The sequence below is a fragment of the Lithobates pipiens genome, unplaced genomic scaffold, assembly GCF_037356315.1.
Source record: "Lithobates pipiens isolate NorthernLeopardFrog02 unplaced genomic scaffold, aLitPip1_a1.2 Scaffold_19, whole genome shotgun sequence".
Lineage (NCBI taxonomy): Eukaryota > Metazoa > Chordata > Amphibia > Anura > Ranidae > Lithobates > Lithobates pipiens.
The window spans coordinates 503,640,842-503,662,786 of NW_027507764.1; the positions used below are offsets into that span (position 1 = coordinate 503,640,842).

Genomic DNA, 21,945 nt, shown 5'->3' on the forward strand with positions numbered 1-21,945 from the left:
GCAAAGAAGGGGCACAATGGCAACAGTCTCTCTCCCAGGTCTTCTCTTGGGCCTACTCACTGCCTCACTGACTATCTGGATGCCTCATTCCAGTTACAGCTGACACTGCACCAACAGTCTCCTGATAAGATCCTTCTTGGACATTGCCTGGTTGTTCCTGCGACTTGGGGATGATCTTTCACCTCATGCAGAACCCCTTTCAGGTTCTTAAAGCTTTGGAAGGTTTAACAGTACTTCCAAGCAGGGTCACTCGCCAGCAGGCAAAGGACCCTACCATTCTCTGCTCATTACCCTATATTCATCTGTCATCCTCCTGCTGCTCACTCTCTGACCAGGGATTGGCTGAGGCTGTATACATGGTCAGCCCAGTCTTTACACTCTCCACCCACTATGTTCCAGTGTTTTCTGGAAAGACGGGGGGGGACAGGCAAGCCTGCAGCTACAGGGCCCAGAATAGATCAAAGTAATCAATTCAGCTCTACATTTTAGCTGCAATTCTATATATTTTTTGTGTAAAACCATTGTTGTAGTGCAAGTAGTTATATCTAATTGTGGTTCTTATGTTCTATTTTTTTTTATGCGCTTGTTACAGAAGTGGACCACTGTGCTGAGAGCAGTCATGGATGTCAGCAAATCTGTAGGAACACAGAAGAATCGTATGAGTGCCAGTGCTATGAAGGGTTTAAGCTAAACAGAGATAAGAAGACCTGCAGTCGTAAGTGCCTGATGTCATAACAATAGAGTAATATGAAAAATATTCCCTCCAAGAGCACCTGCCTCCTACATATGTTTTTGGAGGCCATTTTGTAGGCTTTCATTGGAGAATTTGACCAACTTTGTAATAAAATAAAATAAAAAATTGCAAATTTTATTACATTTATTATATTATTTAGCTAGATTTTGGTTCACACTTTTAATCATGGACACCTGATTGGTTGCTGTGGATTAAACATTTCAGCACATGGACCCAAAATATTCTGTCCATTCACTAGAAAATAAAGACAGTGATAAAACTGAGGTAGCCGAGCTGATATTCGGATGCCTCAGAGGTGTCCTGTGACATCACACTGATTGTGCGTTCAGAGGCCATAACATATGAAAGTACTGGAGTCGTAATTCTGTGCAGTCCTGAAAATATTGCCATTCCATTTATAAGGGTCTGGAAAAGATAGGAATGCGCAGTCATATATGTACGCTACTATTTTATCATTTCAGTAAAATTTTAGAAAGCACTAATTTGAAAAAATGCACAATTCAAAAATTACCAATGATTAGGTATAAACAGCTATAGACAATGTGATCATTATTATTATTATTATTATTATTTAAGGTACTTATATAGCGCCGTCAATTTACGCAGCGCTTTACATATACATTGTACATTCAAATTGGTCCCTACCCTCAAGGAGCTTACAATCTAAGGTATCATTAGATATCATACTGTGATCCACTGATCTGATTGGTGATTTTATTTTGTTAAGTTATGAGTAGAAGAGCAGCAAACAGTCATTATCTGATGGAACCAAGCAAATCCTTCATACAACCACATGCAGTTGCAGCATGTTGCGATTATCTGCAATTCACTGCTACTGTGTAGCTTACACTATAGGGAGTCATTTGTTCTATTAGTTCAAATGGATTCATATCTACTTTGTGGTAAGGTTCAGTAACACACATGGCTTACCATATGTAACCCAAACATGCGGTAATGCTGGAACTATGGTAAAGAACCATTCATTTTAAATGGCTTCCAATGCACATCCCTAACATGCCATAATAGCCCTGGGTTTTAGTGCACCACAACACACACATTTGGTCCATCTGTGGATTGTGACACGCTGTGCTGAATCAAGTCACAGGTCCGTTTAGTGTTTATTCAAAATGAAAGCGCTGCCTTGCCACAATTTATAGCAGAACTACGGCCAGCTTGTGGACAACAAAATATTTACATACTATGTTTTTTACAAGTAGCAAATACACTTTAAAATAAGCTCTCACTAACCTCTGTAGGTATAACAATTGTGTAGCATTTCATCCTCAAATTTTGCAATACAAGCAGGAATTGCTCAGGTCTCAGCACTTTTTTATTGTCTCACCTTTTTCTGCACACCTGTGCTAATGTCTCTCTCCTCTAATCCTGTGCACCTGTTATGTTTTCCCTTTTCCCTTTCTTTTGCGTTTCTTTCCCCTTCCCTTTTCCTATGCATCTGCTCTATTTTCTCTCTCACTTCTCCCTGTGCACCTGCTCTGATTTCTCTCTCCCCTCTTCCTGTGCCTCTTCTCTGTTTTCTCTCTCTGTCTCTCCTTTTTCTGTGCCCTTGCTTTGTTTTCTCCCCCCACTTCCTGTGCACCTGCTCTGTTTTCCTTCCCCCCTCTTCCTGTGCACCTTCTCTGTTCTCTCTCTCTCCCCCCTCTTCCTCTGCCGCTGATCTGTTTTCTCTCTCTCTCCTCTTTCTGTGGCCATGTTCGTTTTGCCCCCCATCTTTCTGTGTAGATATTATGTTCTTCTTTCTGTGTAGATATTCTGTAGATATCCTTTCCCCCTCTTCCTGTGCACCTGCTCTGTTTTCCTTCCCCTCTCTTCCTGTGCCCCTGCCCTATTTTCCTTCCCCCCTCTTCCTGTGCCCCTGCTCTGTTTTCCTTCCCCCCATCTTCTTGTGCCCCATGCTCTGTTTTCCTTCCCCCCTCTTCCTGTACCCTGCCCTGTTTTCCTTCCCTTCTCTTCCTGTGCCCCATGCTCTGTTTTCCTTCCCCCTCTTCCTGTGCCCCTGCTCTTTTTTCCTTCCCCCATATTCTTGTGACCCTGCTCTGTTTTCCTTCCCCCCATCTTCTTGTGCCCCATGCTCTGTTTTCCTTCCCCCTCTTCCTGTACCCTGCCCTGTTTTCCTTATCTTCTCTTCCTGTGCCCCATGCTCTGTTTTCCTTCCCCCTCTTCCTGTGCCCCTGCTCTTTTTTCCTTCCCCCCATCTTCTTGTGACCCTGCTCTGTTTTCCTTCCCCCCATCTTCTTGTGCCCCATGCTCTGTTTTCCTTCCCCCCTCTTCCTGTACCCTGCCCTGTTTTCCTTCCCTTCTCTTCCTGTGCCCCATGCTCTGTTTTCCTTCCCCCTCTTCCTGTGCCCCTGCTCTTTTTTCCTTCCCCCATATTCTTGTGACCCTGCTCTGTTTTCCTTCCCCCCATCTTCTTGTGCCCCATGCTCTGTTTTCCTTCCCCCTCTTCCTGTACCCTGCCCTGTTTTCCTTATCTTCTCTTCCTGTGCCCCATGCTCTGTTTTCCTTCCCCCTCTTCCTGTGCCCCTGCTCTTTTTTCCTTCCCCCCATCTTCTTGTGACCCTGCTCTGTTTTCCTTCCCCCCATCTTCTTGTGCCCCATGCTCTGTTTTCCTTCCCCCTCTTCCTGTACCCTGCCCTGTTTTCCTTATCTTCTCTTCCTGTGCCCCATGCTCTGTTTTCCTTCCCCCTCTTCCTGTGCCCCTGCTCTTTTTTCCTTCCCCCCATCTTCTTGTGACCCTGCTCTGTTTTCCTTCCCCCCATCTTCTTGTGCCCCATGCTCTGTTTTCCTTCCCCCTCTTCCTGTACCCTGCCCTGTTTTCCTTATCTTCTCTTCCTGTGCCCCATGCTCTGTTTTCCTTCCCCCTCTTCCTGTGCCCCTGCTCTTTTTTCCTTCCCCCCATCTTCTTGTGACCCTGCTCTGTTTTCCTTCCCCCCATCTTCTTGTGCCCCATGCTCTGTTTTCCTTCCCCCTCTTCCTGTACCCTGCCCTGTTTTCCTTATCTTCTCTTCCTGTGCCCCATGCTCTGTTTTCCTTCCCCCTCTTCCTGTGCCCCTGCTCTTTTTTCCTTCCCCCCATCTTCTTGTGACCCTGCTCTGTTTTCTTTCCCCCTCTTCCTGTGCCCCTGCTCTGTTTTCCTTCCCCCATCTTCCTGTTTCCCTTATCTGTTTCTCTCTCCTTTGTTCCTAAGCCAAAACAAGCTACTGTAGGGAATGGCAACATTGGATTATTTTTAGGGATCTAGAAAGCAGCCTGTTGACTAAATTACTCTAAAACATGTCAGTTGTGGGTGAAATTGCCATGAATTTTATATATATGCCATAGTAATATATTTTAATACGGTAATATAGTTTAGTTGGTTGGAACAAAAAATGTAGGTTTCTTTGTTATTGTTGTTGTATAAGATGATTTGCCTTGTGTGATTCGGGCAGACCTTTTGGCTGATCCAACCCATCAGAGCTTCAGATCCAAGCTTCATTTAATGTACTTTTTTTTTTTAAATGACTTTGTATTTTAGCGGTTGATCACTGTGCCCTGAATGAACATGGCTGCGAGCACTTGTGTGTGAATGCTGATGGATCCTTCAAGTGCCAATGCTCCGAGGGATATTTTCTTCGTGATGATAAGAAGACATGTCAAAGTGAGTGACTTTTATGCTTTATATACATTGGGAGATCATTGCAGCCTGTGATAGGATGTGTGATGCCCACACAGATATGTCAACAATTGTTCCAGCATATGCTTTTCACAGTGATAATGACAGTGACAGTTATTTTCTCAACCATCGTTTCCAGCTTCAGGGCAGGTAGAGTCTAAAATAAACGTCATTCCACTTTCCCCTTTAAAATGCCTTTCATGTACAAATCTCATTTAGTATTATGAGTCTATCTCACTTCTATGCACTGTGGTTTACCACATTTTAAAAAATCAGGACATGTAGTATAAAATAAGTTGATGAGGGACCTTTAACAAGTATGCAGCTGGTCCAACATTACAGTAAGCAGAGGCAACAGATGATCCAAGCAGGGAATGGCAGCACAGTTATTTGACTGTATATATATATATCATCTGCAGAAGGTGATTTTTAACTCACCCCCCCCCCCCTTTTATAAGTTAAAATCATTTGTGTAATAATCATATAATAATGACCAGAAAAGTAACAGAGTTGGTGCAGTGGTCAGGAGAAAGTACTGCACAACAATGCTTATAGAGTACAGCATTCCTGAGTATATTTAGGGTGTGCACTATGTAGAGTCATCAGTGTAGTGCTCTCTTACATAGGTAGTCAGTGAGGTGCCCCCCTTTTACACTGGTAGCTCCCCTTTACATTGTTTGTCAGTATAGAGCCCCCATCACATTGGTCGTCAGCCTAGTACCCTGTTACATTGGTGGTCATTGTAGTGCCCCTATTACATTTTGGTGAGTAAGGTCACTATTCTGACATTGATTGTCAGAATAGTGCCCCCTTATATTGGTGTAGTGTAGTGCTCTCTTACATTAGTAGTCATTGTAGAGCCCCCTTGTATTGATGGTCAGTGTAGTACCCCCTTTACCTTGATGGTCAGTATAGTGCCACTTTTACATTGGTGGTCCATAGAGTGCCCCCATATATTATACCGGTGGCCTTTGGTATAATTCTCTATGGTGGTCTATGATTATATGTCCCCTTACATTAGCCAGTATAGTGCTCTCATATATTTATGTTCACTGAAGAGTTGTCACCATACTTTGGTGGTCAGTGTAGTTCCCCCCTCATATTACAGTAGTGACCTTAGGTATAGTGCCCTTCACTGGAGGTCTATGCTAACATACCTACCTACATTGGTCAGTAATGTGCCCCATACATTTGTGCTCAGTAAAGAGATATCACCATATATCGGTGGTCAGTAAAGTGCTCCCTTACATTAGTGGTCAGTGAAAAGTTGCCACTTTGGTGATCCGTGTAACAAATTACCATTCTCATAAAATCAGTAAGGGCAGCTTATGTGTTTATCTCCTGACAAGTTCCTAGTAACACAAATAGGAAGCAAATTAAATATGTCCATGTTTCTAAACTGATATTTTATTATGGCTTATACGGTACATGAATTCTATCTCACAGGTAAAGACCCCTGTAAAACCTCTGAGCATGGCTGTGAGCATCTGTGTGTCAATAATGAGAATTCCTATATGTGCAAATGCTTTGAAGGATACAGTTTAGCTGAAGATGGAAAAAGCTGTAGAAGTAAGTATGAGAAATGCAAATTTTCTGATTTACTGATAAAGAGGTTTGTGACTACCTAGATATCCAGGAACATTTTTTTTAGAATAAAAAAATGGAAGTCTGCATTTTCTTTCTATATTTATTCCTCTGATTTCTGCTGATTTATACCTATGTGCATACGTGTACCCTTATAATTGGTGGTCAGTAGAGAAGTGAAACCTTTTATTGCTGATCAGTAGAGAAGTGTACCCTTATATTGGTGGTCAGTAGAGAAGTGCTTCTTTATATTGTTAGTGGAGAAATTCCCAATTACATTGGTGCATAGTGTAGAAGTGCTCCCTTACATTGGTGGTCAGTAGAGAAGTATACCCTTATATTGGTGGTCAGTAGAGAAGTGTACCCTTATATTAGTGGTTAGTAGAGAAGTGTACCCATATATTGGTGGTCAGTAGAGAAGTGCTCCCTTATATTGCTAGTGGAGAAGTTTCCAATTACATTGGTGCATAGAGAAGTTCTCCTTTACATTGATGGTCAGTGGAGAATTGTACCCTATATTGGTGGTCAGTAGAGAAGTGCTCCCTTATATTGGTAGTGGAGAAGTTTCCAATTACATTGGTGCATAGTGGATAAGTGCTCTCTTTCATTGGTGGTCAGTAGAGAAGTATACCCTTATATTGGTGGTCAGTAGAGAAGTGCTCCCTTATATTGGTAGTGGAGAAGTTTCCAATTACATTGGTGCATAGTGGATAAGTGCTCTCTTTCATTGGTGGTCAGTAGAGAAGTATACCCTTATATTGGTGGTCAGTAGAAAAGTGTACCCTTATATTGGTGGTTAGTAGAGAAGTGTACCCTTTTATATTGGCAGTCAGTAGAGAAGTGCTCCCTTATATTGGTAGTGGAGAAGTTTCCAATTACATTGGTGCATAGAGAAGAAGTTCTCCTTTACATTGATGGTCAGTATAGAATTGTACCCTTATATTGGTGGTCAGTAGAGAAGTGCTTCCTTATATTGGTAGGGAAGTTCCCAATTACATTGGTGCATAGTGGAGAAGTGCTCCCTTAAATTGGTGGTCAGTAGAGAAGTGTACCCTTATATTGGTGGTCAGTAGAGAAGTGCTTCCTTATATTGGCAGGGGAGAAGTTTCCAATTACATTGGTGCATAGTTGAGAAGCACCCCTTACATTGGAGGTCAGTAGGGAACTGTACCCTTATAATGATGGTTAGTAGAGAAGTGTACCCTTATAATGATGGTTAGTAGAGAAGTGTACCCTTATAATGATGGTTAGTAGAGAAGTATACCCTTATATTGGTGGTTATTTGAGAAGTATACCCTTAAATTGATGGTTACTAGAGAAGTGTACCCTGGTATTGGTGGTCAGTAGAGAAGTGTACCCTTATATTGGTGGTCAGTAGAGAAGTGTACCCTTGGTGGTCAGAAGAGACGTGCTCCCTTATATTGGTAGTGGAGAAGTTTTCGATTACATTGGTGCATAGTGGAGAAGTGCCTCCTTGCATTGGAGGTCAGTAGAGAAGTATACCCTTATAATGATGGTTAGCAGAGAAGTATACCCTTATATTGGTGGTTATTAGAGAAGAATACCCTTATATTAATGTTTACTAGAGAAGTGTACCCTGATATTGGAGGTCAGTAGAGAAGTGTTCCTTTATATTGGTAGTGGAGAAGTTCCTAATTACATTGGTGCATAGTGGCAAAGTGCTCCCTTACATTGATGGTTATTAGAAATGTGTACCCTTATATTGGTGGTTACTAGAGAAATATACCGTTATATTGGTGGTTACTAGAGAAGTGTACCCTAATATTGGTGGGCAGTAGAGAAGTATACCCTGATATTTGTGGTCAGTAGAGAAGTGCTCCCTTATATTGGTGGTGGGGAATTTCTCAATTACATTGGTGCATAGTGGAGAAGTGCTCCCTTACATTAGTGGTCAGTGTAAAAGTGCTTCCTTACATTAGTAGTTATGGAAGACTAGATCGGCCTTCGGAAGAAAAGTTCTCCTTTACATTTGTGGTCAATGGAGAATGTCCACCTACATTGGCAGCTGGTAAAGAAATGCCCCCTCACATTGATGGTCAGTAGAAAAAATCCCCCCCCCCAACCTTTTTGGTGATAAAATGGCGCCTTTACATTAGTGGACATTGGGAGCTCAGCTACATGGGTCAATGACTTCTTGTAGCCAGGGTGGATTGCTCTAGCCACCCTCTAAGCACCCTACTCTTGGTTCAACACTGCAGATATTTATCCCATGACAGACAACAGTGCATGAGACATATTTTTTAGGTTGTTATTCTTATTGCCTGTCAGTAGAGGCTTTTTTTGAGCAGCATGGTTTTGTCAGTGTGATAAGGCTACTTTACCCTGCCGACTGAAACAACTTTTCCAACGTTTTAATTCTGCCTCTTGGCACATGTCTGAACATGGCCTGATATGTTATGTGTGTGGGCCCATCCTCCTCCAGCGCATGCTACACTTGTTCTGACAAAATGAGCAACCTGGCAGAATGTGCAACCCGCATCACTTCTTGTGACATGGAATTAGCTGACGCTCCAAACCGCGCGCAGTGCGCAGGCGCAACACGTCGTACATCCCTTCAGTGGCTGACGTCAGTGCACAGAGGAATTTTCCTGACAAAATGCTCAGTAGTGGGTCGAGCATTTTGTCAGGCAAATTCCTCAGTGCATTAATGTCAGCCACTGAAGGGATATATGACGTGTTGCGCATGCGCAGTGCGCACGGTTTGGAGCGTCAGCTGATTCCACGTCACAAGAAGTGACACAGGTTGCACATTCTGCCAGGTTGCTCATTTTATCACATCACCGTCAGCCTTCTTTCCCAATTAGCAGAAAATGCAAACTCTACCTATGTCAGTATATGTCTTAAATTTTAGCTAGTGTGCAAAGGATAATTGTAATTAAATATATAGAAGAATTACAGATCATGTCATTTAGAGAGATGAAATTCTATACTAAAGGGAAGTTTTCCCCATGGCTGTGTTGTGTGAATATAACCCTGTCTTATAGACCCCATTGGGCAAATGACGGCATACTTTGCATCATTATATGGTCTGTCCTTAAAGATAAGTGTGCCTTTTACAGTCCTCTATAAAGGTCTAGTGCCAGTTCAGTGAGGTTTTGGTTGTTACCCAATACTGACTTATTCTGCACTGGGAAATAGCCGGGACATGTTATTACCCTCTGCTGTGCTGGAAATACCGGTAGTAGCTTTGGGCTGCACATTCCTCATTGTTTACTTTATTTTTTTCTATATTAGAAATAAAAAGATCTGGAATATGTGGATGTAAAATTCTCATCACGGCACAAGAAACTGCACAAAAATAGATGTTTAGTCTGGTCTGGTTGGCGGGTAATTTGGACTTCAAGCTGAATATATATATATTATATTTTGCCTTCCTTGGTTCTTCCCCTCCCCCCCCCCCCCCCCCCCAATTCACATGCTATTGACATTTGTAAATTGAATTGTTCTATTTTGATTACATCAAACCCACTCATGTCAAACCCAGTGGGCCTCTGTGATTCGCTATGCAGTGCAGGCAGATCATAGCTGGTGGGAGGAGCTGTACATAACTTCCTGAAAACAGCAGGTTACCTTAACCACTTCAATACCAGGCACTTAGACACCTTCCTGCCCAGGCCAATTTTCAGCTTTCAGCTCTGTAGCAATTTGAATGACAATTGCGCGGTCATGCAACGCTGTACCCAAACACATTTTTTATCATTTTGTTCCCACAAATAGAGATTTCTTTTTGTGGTATTTGATCACCCCTGCGATTTTTATTTTTTGTGCAACAAATAAAAAAAGACAGAAAATTTTGAAAAAAAAAACAAGTTTTTCTTTGTTTCTGTTAAATTTTTTTGTAAATAAGTAAGTTTTCTTCTTCAATGACGGGCACTGATATGGCTGCACTGATGGGCACTGATGATGGGCACTGATAGGTGGCACTGATGGGCACTGATAGGTGGCACTGATGGGCACTGATGGGTGGCACTGGTATGTAGCACTGATGGGCACTCATAGGCGGCACTGATGGGCACTCATAGGCGGCACTGATGGGTACTTTTGGGTGCCACTGATGAGTACTTATGGGTGGCACAGATAGGTGGCATGGATGGGCACTGATAGGTGGCACTGCTGGACACTGATGGGTGGCACTGCTGGACACTGATGGGTGGCACTGATGACACTGATTGGTACATGATGGTGCCAGTCAGTGCCCATTTGTGGGCACTGACTGGCACAGATTGGGCATCATTTTCACATGTCGATGGCCAGGGGGTACATACCTGACCATCCATATGTTGCCCACTTCCCTGGTGGTCCTAGTGGAGTCCCTGGTGGTCCAGTGTGGGCATCTGAGGGGGGAGGGCTGCGCTGATAAAAAAATCAGCGCAGACCCACCCTGTCAGGAGAGCCACCAATTGGCTCTTCTCTACTCGCATCTGTCAGACGCGAGTGAGGAAAAGCCCATCACCGGCTTTTCCTGTTGACATCATGATCAGCCGGCTGATCACGTGGTAAAGAGCCTCCGGCAGAGGCTCTTTACCGAGATCAGTGTAGCGGTGTGTCAGACTGACACACTGCTCCATGATAGCCGCGATGCGCGCCCCCACGAGCGCGCGGCGGCATGTTATCCTGAAGGACATCATATGGCGCCCAGTCAGGATAACGAAACCGCCTGGCTGTCATTCTGCTATAGGCCAGGCGGGAAGTAGTTAAAGAGGAGCTCCAGTCTGGGGGAAAAAAAATCAAAGCCAATAGCTTCAAAAGCTGTAGCTTCTGACTTTTTTAATATAAGGACACTTACCTGTCCAGGAATCCAGCGATATCGGCACCCCTGCCGATTTCTCAATCATCTTCAGGTGCATGCATGCATTTTCACTAAGGCCCCTTTAACAATGAGGCGGTTTTCAGGAGCTACAGCGCTAAAAATAGCGCCTGGATAAAACCTGCCCCTTTCACTCCAGTGTGAAAGCCGGAAGATCTCCCCACATTATCCAATCGCCAAAACGATCCAATCGACAAATCCTCTGTAAAGGTCTCCCAGCCCAGCTCAATCAGCTCCCCGCTGGTACCAAATGATATGGCGAAGGATGGATAATTGTATGCTCAAAAGAAGGAAAGATGGAGCAATCATAGGTAAAACCCGTAGGTTATTTCATTTAAAAGTAAAAAACGGCACAGCATATAGACAAAAAAACACTTAAATTAGCATAAAATTGTGGCTGGCCAGCTACAGAACACACGCCCGTGCTAACAAACAGACGGATGTAGCGCGCGGTGACATCAGCACTTCGATCCTCCCGACGTGTTTCCTCACAGAATTGGCATCGTCATGGGGTACGATAATTGATAAGCTTGTTTTATTCCAATTTTGTGAGTATAACATTGTTGTGTGTTTTTAATAAATGCTTTTGGTGGTAATGCACTAGGCATTTGCACCCTCTTGTGTATGTTTTTGCTAGGATGTTTGCTATAATACATAGACTGGTGCATCTACTGCCATTCAGTCGGGGCTCTTCCAGGTCAGACATAATCTTGTAGCTGGCCATAGTTTTAAAATCCCTGTCATATGAGGATCAGTTAAATTTCAAGTAGATTATCTTTCCTGGAGTTTTTATATATAACTTTCATTAAAGAAATTTTCTGTCACCACGGACCAGATACTAAAAAGTTCAGCTGGCAGCGTACATGTTCAAACCCGAAACATACTAAGCACTATAAGTTTTACAATCAGCATGAAAGCAATACTGATAAGTTGGTAAATGCATCCCAGTGGCATGGGGGGGGGGGGCGTTGCCCTGGTCCCAACATTTAAAGGGGAGCTTCTCCTGAGTTCTGACTGTCAGTGTGCTGCTATGCGGCCCGGCACTCTGACCCTGCATCAACCACCCCAGGACTGGAGGAAACCCGGGCCAGGAGGAAGAGAATGAGGCATTCACACAGGCAGCAGCTTCTCCTCACCGGCCGCCTGCACGGACATTGTGAGTACTCCTCTACAGAGGGAAGCTCTGTACTGGAAGGTGGCGGGGAGGCTGAGCGCTGAACTGGAATCTGTGGGGAAGAGAGCTTTGTATTTCGGGGGAGAGATGTACAGAGATGTAACCTCTCAAAGCTGAACTCCGTACTCGTACATAGTGCACCCCCTCAACACTGCACACACCGCACCTCCTCAACCCTTCACACTGCATACAGCGCACCCCCTCAACCCTGCACACTGCATACAGCGCACCCCCTCATCCCTGCACACAGCGCACCCCCTCAACCCTGCACTCGGTACACAGCACACCCCCTCAACCCTGCACACCGTACACAGAGCACCCCTCAACCCTCATTGCTAATAATTAGTTATAGAATTTTTTGTCTATTGGTTGGTCCCGTCACCTCCGCAGTCTGTGGCGTGCAGGCAGTGAGATGATGTGCTGTAACCTTAAGCAACCAATCAGTGGTTTATAATGATGTGCTGTAACCTCTAGCAACCAATAAGTGTGCTGTAATGCTGTGTCGTAACCTCTAGCAACCAATCAGTGAGCTGTGATGATGTGTTGTAACCTTTAGCAACCAATTAGGGGGGCATTAATAATGTGCAGTAACCTCTAGCAACCAGTGAGTGGTAATGATGCGCAGTAACATTCAGCAAATTTATCAGTGAACAGTAATGGTCTGCTGTAATCTCTAGCAAGCAGTCCGTGAGCAATAATAATTTGCAGTAACCTCTAGCAACCAATGGGTAAGCGGTAATTATGTGCAGTAATGTCTAGCAACCAATCAGTGAGCAATAATAATGTGTGTAGTGGACAGTGTAGGAATCAGATAGTGTAGTGGTCAGTATAGAAATCAGGTGAGTCAGTGTAAGGGTCAGGTAGGTCAGTGTAGGGGACAGTGTAGAAATCAGGTAGGTCAGTGTAGAAGACATGTAAGCTGGTGTAGTGGGCAGATAGGTCAGTGTAGTGGTCAGTATAGGAATCAGGTGGGTCAGTGTAATGGTCAGGTAGGTCACGCCCCCACAACGTTCGATTGGACAAAACGCAGCGTTGGGGGGAGTTCTGATGTCACGGCACTGCAACGCGCCAACTGCAGCCATCTTTGTGGTTGGAAACAAATGCTGCTTATACAGACTGCTGTTTTTTACATGCTTGTTTTTATCTGATGAAATGTGAGTACCCTGGATTTTTCTTTGAATAAATATAACCTTGGTTTATAATACTACACCATCAGGAGTTCCTTCTTTTGTATTTTATGCATGCACCTTTGATTATTTGTAGGAAAGAATACCGCACTACACCTAATATAAATAATTAACTAATTAAAAAAAAGGGGCTGCAGCTCAAAATTGTGATATATGCACAAAACAATGAATACAATAGAAAAGAAGAAGCTGCGCAAAAAATAATAAATTAAAAAGTGAGTGAGTAACTGTGGTATAACGAAAAATCATCTGAATACCATTGAGAACAAATTATTAGCAATTAGGGTTCTCAGTGGTATTCAGATGATTTTTCGTTATACCACGCTTACTCAATCACTTTTTAATTTATTACTTTTTGCGCAGCTTCGTCTTTTCTATTGTACCCCTGATTATTTGGTGGAACTGCAAGTCCCAGCCATCTGTGATCTTCATTAATGGTTTTGTGGCGCTGTGGATTTATCTGTTTGACCAACTGTGATTATGTGGTCCATTCTTTTTGGTAAGAGGCCTGGTGTGTTGAAGTTCGGTGGAGGATAAGTCCGTATTCACCTAATTTGTATTTCTGTCTACACTGTGGGTGATTCCAGCGTTTTCTCCTGAACAAGGATTTTATTTCAAACACTATGAACTTTTTATTTGTAATACTACATTTATAGCGCTGCATATCATTATATTTTTCAGGGTAGTGTAGTGGTCAGTATGGGAATCAGGTAGGTCAGTGTAGTGGTCCGTATAGGGGTCATGTAGGTCAGTGTAGGAATCAGGCTTGTCAGTACTCCTGTACTAGTGGAAGGGACTCAGGGAGAGCTAAAAGTCCATGGGTTAGAGGACGCAGATTTCTTGCCTTGCCCCGGGTGCTAAAAACCCATGCTACGCCACTGTTGCAGCCCATGTATTTGAGTCCTGATAACTTCTACAAATAGGAAGTACATTACATACTGTATGTCTTTGTTGGTCATCCAATATTTTAATATGGATCATATACTCTATCCCATAGGTAATGACCCATGCAAAACCTCTGAGCATGGCTGTGAGCATCTGTGTGTCAATAATGAGAATTCCTATGTCTGCAAATGCTTTGAAGGATACCATTTAGTGGACGATGGAAAGCGATGTAGACGTGAGTACAGAAAATGCTGGAGGTTTGGTTTTAATGTATGTATTACTCATAAAGCAATATTGAGGAACGCTGGGTTGTGGACTAAAGAAGAATTAAAAATGGACATTATTTCTCCATCTTTATTCCTCCCTTTTATGACTGCCTAAAAACTTCCATGCGCATAGTCCTTGACAATGAAAGCTACATTGCTCGTACACTTCCTTTCATGTTGATGATATCAGATGGCACTGAGACAATGCCAAAGCGATAAAAAAAAAAACAGTGAATGCTTTTGCCAGTGATAAACAAGATAAAATATAGTAGTAAAACAGATATAGACTAGGTACCCAGCCTGTGTGGCCTTCCTTCAGATCTATGGCTGTGCAAGTCCATGACCCACAGATGGCTTTTCCTTTGTTCTTCAATACCCTGTAGAACTATGGGCATTTCTCCAACAGCTGAAAAGTTGCTGTCCATTGCTAAAAGTCAAGGTACTGAACTGAAATTCAAAGAGTTTTGATCAGTATAATGTACTTCCTGCAGAGGTCCAAATCTCATGTTTGTGTTATGACTCAGATAAAATATAAGTCATTGTATGTCTACCAAAAAAAATACCCTCAGCAGTGTCCACTTACATCAAGTGTCCATATCAGAGTGCCCCTTACATCAGGAGCCCCCTTACATAAGTTGTCCTTCATCACAATGCCCCATTAGTAACAGTCAGGCAGAGGGAGGGAGTCGAGAGGTGGAGCAGGTTGCAGGTCTAGACGAAGTAAGTTCCACTTCCGCCCTTGTGTGATGCTATGGGTGTTTCACACACATGATATCACTAGTTAATAGAGCGCCGGTGGTCCTAACAACCAATGACTTCAGAAGAGTGGTGGGAATCTGCTCTGGGGACTGGCTGGCTGGTGGTCTGGATAGGACTGGCAGTTAGTTTTGGGTCCGGACTGTGGTCTACTAATTAGTAGTGGCTGCTGTAGGTTTTAGAAATGGTTCTTATAGAAACTTTCAGCCAATATGTAATGGAGGATTGGGAAGTTGTAAGTTAGTTGTACTTACATGGTCCTCTATTCCCCAAAGTTGGATGATCAGGAAGTTGTAATCACCAATAAGCTTTGGAGAGTAGGGGACAATTTCTTACCTTTCCACTTGTTCTAATTTATGGGGTTTGCAGATTCAGCACCTCCATCAGTATGCATTATTATGTCCTTTGCTTGAAAAACAGAGAGAGTGGGGGGAAGAACCTGCACTGGGGACTGGTTGACAGGAGGTCCAGTTAGGTCTTTCATTAAGTTTGGCTCCAGACCAGTGTTAATTTTGATGTCAAATTTTGATTTAGTTTTAGTCATGGAGGGGGGGGGGGGGGGTAATTTACTAAACCTGGAAAGTGAAAAATCCGGGGCAACTGTGCATAGAAACCAATCAGCTTCCAGTATTTATTGCCAAAGCTTAATTGAGCAAGCTGAAAATAAAAGCAAGCTGACACAAGTCGGTCCGACTTTGAAAATGCTCCCTGCACTACTTTGGTCCGACTTTGATCCTACTTCAGCCCATTGAATATCACTAAAGTCGGATCACCTTCTTGACTGATCTGACTTTGGCATGCAACTTCTGCTCTTATGATCTTCAAGGGGAACTCCACACCAAATTTGAAAAAATAGCATGGGTGTCCCCTCCAAGAGCATACCAGGCCCTTCGGTCTGGTATGGATTTTAAAGGGAACCCCCACGCCGAAAAACAATGGTGTGGAAGTCCCCCCCAAAATCCATACCAGACCCTTATCCGAGCACACAGCCTGGCAGGTCAGGAAAGGGGCGGGGACAAGCAAGCGGGTCCCCCCTCCTGAACCATACCAGGCCACATGCCTTCAACATGGGGGAGTGGGTGCTTTGGGGCAGGGGGGCCCCAAGGCACCTTGTCCCCATGTTGATGAGGACAAGGGCCTCTTCCCAACAACCCTGGCCGTTGGTTGTTGGGGTCTGCGGGCGGGGGGGCTTATTAGAACCTGGAAGCCCCCAGATCCTGGCCCCCACCTTATGTGAGGGAGTATGGGGTACATTGTACCCCTACCCATTCACCTAAAAAAAAAGTGTCAAAAATAAAACACATTACACATGTTTTTAAAGTAATTTATGAGGCAGCTCCGGCGTCTCTTCCGATCTGTTCTCCCCTCTCTGGCTCTTCTGTGTCCTCTGCTGATGTTTTCTGCCTGTGTTGGTTCTTCTCCCTTCTCCGGTTCTTCTCCGCTCTCTTTCCGGTTCTTCTCTCTCTGTCCGCTTCTTCTGCCGGGTCTCCTCCGCTATTTTCTCGCTCTTTTGCTCGCTCTTTTGCCCAGTCTTCTCCGCTATTTTCTCCCTCTATTCTTCTTCCGATGTTGACTCAATGCTCTCTCTTGCTCTTATGCCGGGTGCGCGGTGTGCCACTACTTATATTGGCATGGGGTGGGGTTACGGTTGACTTTGACGGAGGCCCCGTCCCTATGATGTCACCGCCCAGGCCATGATGAAGCAGTGATGTCATAAGGGGCGGGCCTCCGGTGACACTGCCCCATGCCAATATAAGTAGTGACACACTGCGCACCGAGCATTAGAATAAGTAGGGGACATCTACTTAGCTGCTGAAAGAAAAAAAAATAAGAACATTTATTTTCTTATTATTTTTTTCTTAATTTTAAATGTTGGTAATCTATTCAGGTAATAATATGTCCAATGACATTACAGGTTTTATATATATATATATGTATATATATATATATATATATATATATATATATATATATATATATATTTTTTTTTTTTTTTTTTAAGTTGCATGTCTCTTTGTCAAAAAGCATAATTTTTATTTGTTTATGAAACTTGGTTTTATTTAGCAAGACATTATATATCACAACGGCTATATTTGTGTCTGTAGTGCATGTTCAAACCTTAAAGCCAGAAATAACAACATGTTGTTATTCGATTTTTACTCCAGGAGTATATAATGAGTTTCGCAGTTCTAGAGAAATACTTAAATAATGCATTACAATTTAATTAAACCCATTCGATTTTAGTAGACTAAAACGTACTGGAGATTTTAGTAGACTAAAATACGCCTAGAACTAAAACAATTCAGATGACTAAAATACGATGTAATGTAACCACCAATACAGTCCATAAGTCTGTGATGAGTAAGTCTTTAGATGGATAAAAAACGAACACCTTCAATGGCTACTAGCTCAGATGAGAGCTAGAAGGGGACTCTGGAGACAAAAGAAGAAAAAGAGCAGCACCATCTAAGTGCAGTATGATCACAGCTTAATGTGAAAAAAAGTGGAATACCGCTCACAATGTTAAAAACAATAGCCAGCATTAACCGCTTCGCGCCCGCCCTATAGCCGAAAGACGGCTACAGAGCGGACGCTATCTGCCGGGAGGCCATCCCTGGACGTCCTCCTGTTTACTTCCGCAATGCACGCTCCCGGGAGCGCGCATCGGGGAAGTTCTGTGCTGGCTGTGTCCCTTGGACACAGCCAGTCACAGATCACTGTAAACGGCCAATCACAGCGGCTGTTTACAGCGCGATCGGCCTATCCAATGAGAGATGATCTCATATGAAAACATATGAGATCATCTATCAGCGCCGCTCTCCCTCCTCGCACAGACAGCGTGTGAGAAGGGAGAGATGAACGGCTGCAGCGGCCGTAAGTGAAAAAAAAAAAGTAAAAAAAGTGCCATCCTCCCGCAGTGCCATCCTCCCCCAGTGCCATCCGCCCCCAGTGCCATCCGCCCCAGTACCATCCTCCCCAGTGCCATCTACCCCAGTGCCATCCTCGCCCAGTGCCATCCTCGCCCAGTGCCATCCTTGCCCAGTGCCATCCTCCCCAGTGCCATCCTCCCCAGTGCTACCTGCCCCCAGTGCCACCTGTTAGTGCTATCTGTCCCCAGTGCCACCTGTTGTCAGTGCCATTTGTCCCCAGTGCCATCTGTCATCAGTGCCATCTGTTATCAGTGCCACATAGTGCCATCTGTCATCAGTGCCACATATTAGTGCCATCTGTCATCAGTGCCACGTATCAGTGCCATTTGTCATCAGTGCCACCTGTCAGTGTCACATGCCATCTGTTGTCAGTGTCACGTGTCATCAATGCCACTTATCAGTGCCATCTGTCATCAGTGTCACGCGTCATCGGGGCCACATATTAGTGCCATCTGTCATCAGTGCCTTGTATTAGTGCCATCTGTCATCAGTGCTACATATTAGTGCCATCTGTCATCAGTGCCACGTATAAGTGCCATCTGTCATCAGTGCCACGTATAAGTGCCATCTGTCATCAGTGCCACGTATTAGTGCCATCTGTCATCAGTGCCATGTGTCATCAGTTCCACGTTTAAGTGTCATCATTGCCACGTATCAGTGCCATCTGTCATCAGTGTCACGTGTCATTGTCCTGGTGTTCCAGGGCCTTCAAAAGTGTAATAGGTAGTCAACAAGTTAGGCTGTGAAAAAATCCCACACATGTGTTATTGTAATACTCAGGAGGAGTAGCAGAATTTTTTTGGGGGTGTCATTTGTGGTATACACGTGCCATGTGAGAGAAATAACCTATTACAATGACAATTTTGTGGAAAAAAAAAATCTTAATTTTGCAAAGAATTGTGGGAAAAAAATGACATCAAAAAGCTCACCGTGCATCTTACTAAATACCTTGGAATGTCTACTTTGCAAAAAGGGGTCATTTGGGGGTATTTGTACTTTCCTTGCTTGTTCGGGTCACAAGAAGTGAGATAGGCCACCAGTACATCAGATGTGATCAATTTTGTATGATTCGCACCACAGCTTGTAGACTCTCTAACTTTCACAAAGACAAAATAATATCCACTAATTTGGGTTATTTTTACCAAAGATATGTAGCAGTATAAATTGTGGCCAAAATGTATGAAGAAAAATTAATAATTTGCATAATTTTGTCACAGAAACAAAGAAATATGCGTTTTTTTTGTCTAAATTTGCGGTCTTTTTTAATTTATAGCGCAAAAAATAAAAACCCCAGAGGTGATCAAATATGACCAAAAGAAAGCTCTATTTGTGGGAAAAAAAAGGATAAAATATTCATTTGGGTACAGTGTTGCATGACTGAGTAATTGTCATTCAGTGTGAGAGCACCGAAAGCTGAAAATTGGTCTGGGCAGGAAGGGTGTTTAAGTGCCCAGTAAGCAAGTGGTTAAGGAATATGGTGCTCATCCGCCTTTCTTCCAGGGTGTAAAGCTGCTGGTGTATCCATGGCCAGGGGTTCGGTTGTGCTGGTGGCTCCCAGCGCTTACTGGAGAACTTGGAGACACTCAGAGACACTGGGGAAACTGTTTACATCACTTCCAGGTAGGATGGGCTTTAAAGTTGGACGAAGGAGCTCACATGCGCCAAACGTGCACTACGCCCGTGCCAGCCAGAAGTGACATCAACAGTTTCCCCAGTGTCCCGAGTGTCTCCAAGTTCTCCTGGAAGCGTTGGGAGCCACCAGTGCCCCCGAACCTCTGGCCACAGATACACCAGCATCTTTACACCCTGGAAGCACGGCGGATGAGCACCATATTCCTTAATGCTGGATATTGCTTTTAACATTGTGAGTGTTATTCCACTTGTTTCACATTAAACTGTGATCATACTGCGCTTAGATTGTGCTGCTCTTTTTCTTCTTTATGTCAATAGATTCAGGGGGCTGGAGCAATAACAGACAGGTGGAGCTTCAAGGAAAGCGAAAGTTCAGCTGGGTAACTGTCCCTCCTTCACATTTTCGTTTCGTTTTCCTCCTTTGACGAAAATTGAAATAGATTTTCGTCATAGTTTTCATCAGTTTACTTAAAGCAGAGTCAACAGCTACAAATACAGCAGCTGCTGACTTTTAATAAATGGACACTTACCTGTCCCAGGGTCCAGCGATGTGGGGGAATGAAGCCCCGCTCGTTTCCCCCTCCTCTCTGCGGTGCAGGCATTGTCACTGTGGGTGCCAAGCTGTGGCTTCACAACCGGGCACCCACTGCGCATGTACGAGTCACGTGGTGCTCCATGACTGGCCGTGCAATCATCTGGTACCTGTGACGTGTCCCAGATGATTGCAGAGAGGGTGGAGGGGAGAGGTGATCTCCCTTCTGGTGCCGCAGTGCGCTGAGAGGAAGTGGGAGCTGGAAACCTCTTTTAAAAAGGGTATACGCCCCCCCCCCCCCCCAAAAACAAATGACATGGCAAATGTGGCATTTCAGGGGATCACCTTCCCTTAAACCGGAAGTTTCATTTTTGGGTGGAACTCCACTTTAATTCTACTTTTATTTTTGTTTAGTTTTCATCAGTGAAAACATGCAGCTGGACTGTGGCCCACCATGTAGTGATGACTACTCTAGGTTCTAGAAGTGGTCTTCATCGGAACGTGCTGCCAATACATCACAGGGGATTGTATTTGCATTTTTCTCTGTTCCCCAAGATTGGATGTTCAGGAAGATGTTATGTCTGATCATCCAGCTTTGGGGAATAGGGGACTTCTCCACGTGCTTCAGTTTCTGGGGTTCCCAGATTCCGCACTTCCATCAGTATTCATGAACATGACCTTTACTTGAAGAAGAGGAGTTAAAGCCCAGGAAATGATTAACCACAAATTGCACAATAGGATTTGTCTGCGCTAGCAAATCAGCCGACACAAAGAATACAAATCAGGCCGGAACAGTTGGTGAGAAATTTTAGAGGCATAATCCGTTTTCTGTGTCCAGCTTAATGCTCTGGCGAACCAAGGAATCTATATGATTGAATAAAGCTTGGCAAGCATTGGCGGTGATTACATTGGGGCCGGGAGGGATCATTCATTATGAGTCTGGCCCAGAGAGGGGGATGAGCGGTGACACTCGGCACAGTTCACTCCGTTGAGAAAGAAGGCGTCTGCTGGATTTGTCACTCTCACAGCTGGGGACATAACTTGGAATGCTTCGGCGGATGAGGCAGTCTCATTTAGGGTGATGATGTTAGGTGCAGCATCTGTTACATTGCCAAGCGGCACGTCTATTTTTTAACAAATGTTTCACACATAGTGATATAATAGATCTACAAACACAAGCACATGAGCGGGTTGAGTTTTTTCCCTTAACCCTTTCATGACCAGAGGTCATTGAAACCTAGATGTCCACATCAAACTTAGGAGCCTCGGTGAGCTTCAGCTAACTTGACAATAACTCTATGACTTGTACCTACATTATTATTTTAGATGGACCACTCAGGCTTTATCTGCATTCAGTCTTCTGTGTTTACAAGTGCAGTGAGTGGGAAAAAAACAATTATGCAGAGAGAGGGGAAAATGAGAGCTTTACAGTGCAGACAAATTAAGGAGTGGTACTTTACAGAGAGAGAGAGAGAACGCCTGGGGCAGCATTTTCTGGTGGACAGTATATCAGCCCTCCTGTTACTCTTTATCCATCCCATCAAGGCTGTCAGTAAACCAGCTGAATATACAAATAAAAAGCACACAAGGGAGCTGTGTTACCTGCCAAAGGATTGTATTTCTGTCCATGGCTCCGGCACACCAATCAGCCTTTGTCGGGCTGGGGAGCACCGGATTTTCCCTGTATTAAGTCTTTTCCCCCCCCCCACCTTGTGATTGGACATAAAGGAAAAGCAGCAGACTGATG

General features: G+C 43.9%; 1 protein-coding gene across 2 annotated transcripts in view; it reads left to right on the forward strand.

Moving 5' to 3' along the window:
* MATN2 (matrilin 2) overlaps positions 1-21,945 on the forward strand; it is a 174,371-nt gene that overhangs the window by 111,629 nt on the left and 40,797 nt on the right. For both annotated transcript variants that reach the window (XM_077493077.1, XM_077493078.1), the window contains exons 9-12: positions 593-715; positions 4,287-4,409; positions 5,871-5,993; positions 14,195-14,317. In XM_077493077.1, coding sequence (XP_077349203.1) covers positions 593-715; positions 4,287-4,409; positions 5,871-5,993; positions 14,195-14,317 — 492 coding nt within the window. The remainder of the gene's footprint in view (positions 1-592; positions 716-4,286; positions 4,410-5,870; positions 5,994-14,194; positions 14,318-21,945) is intronic.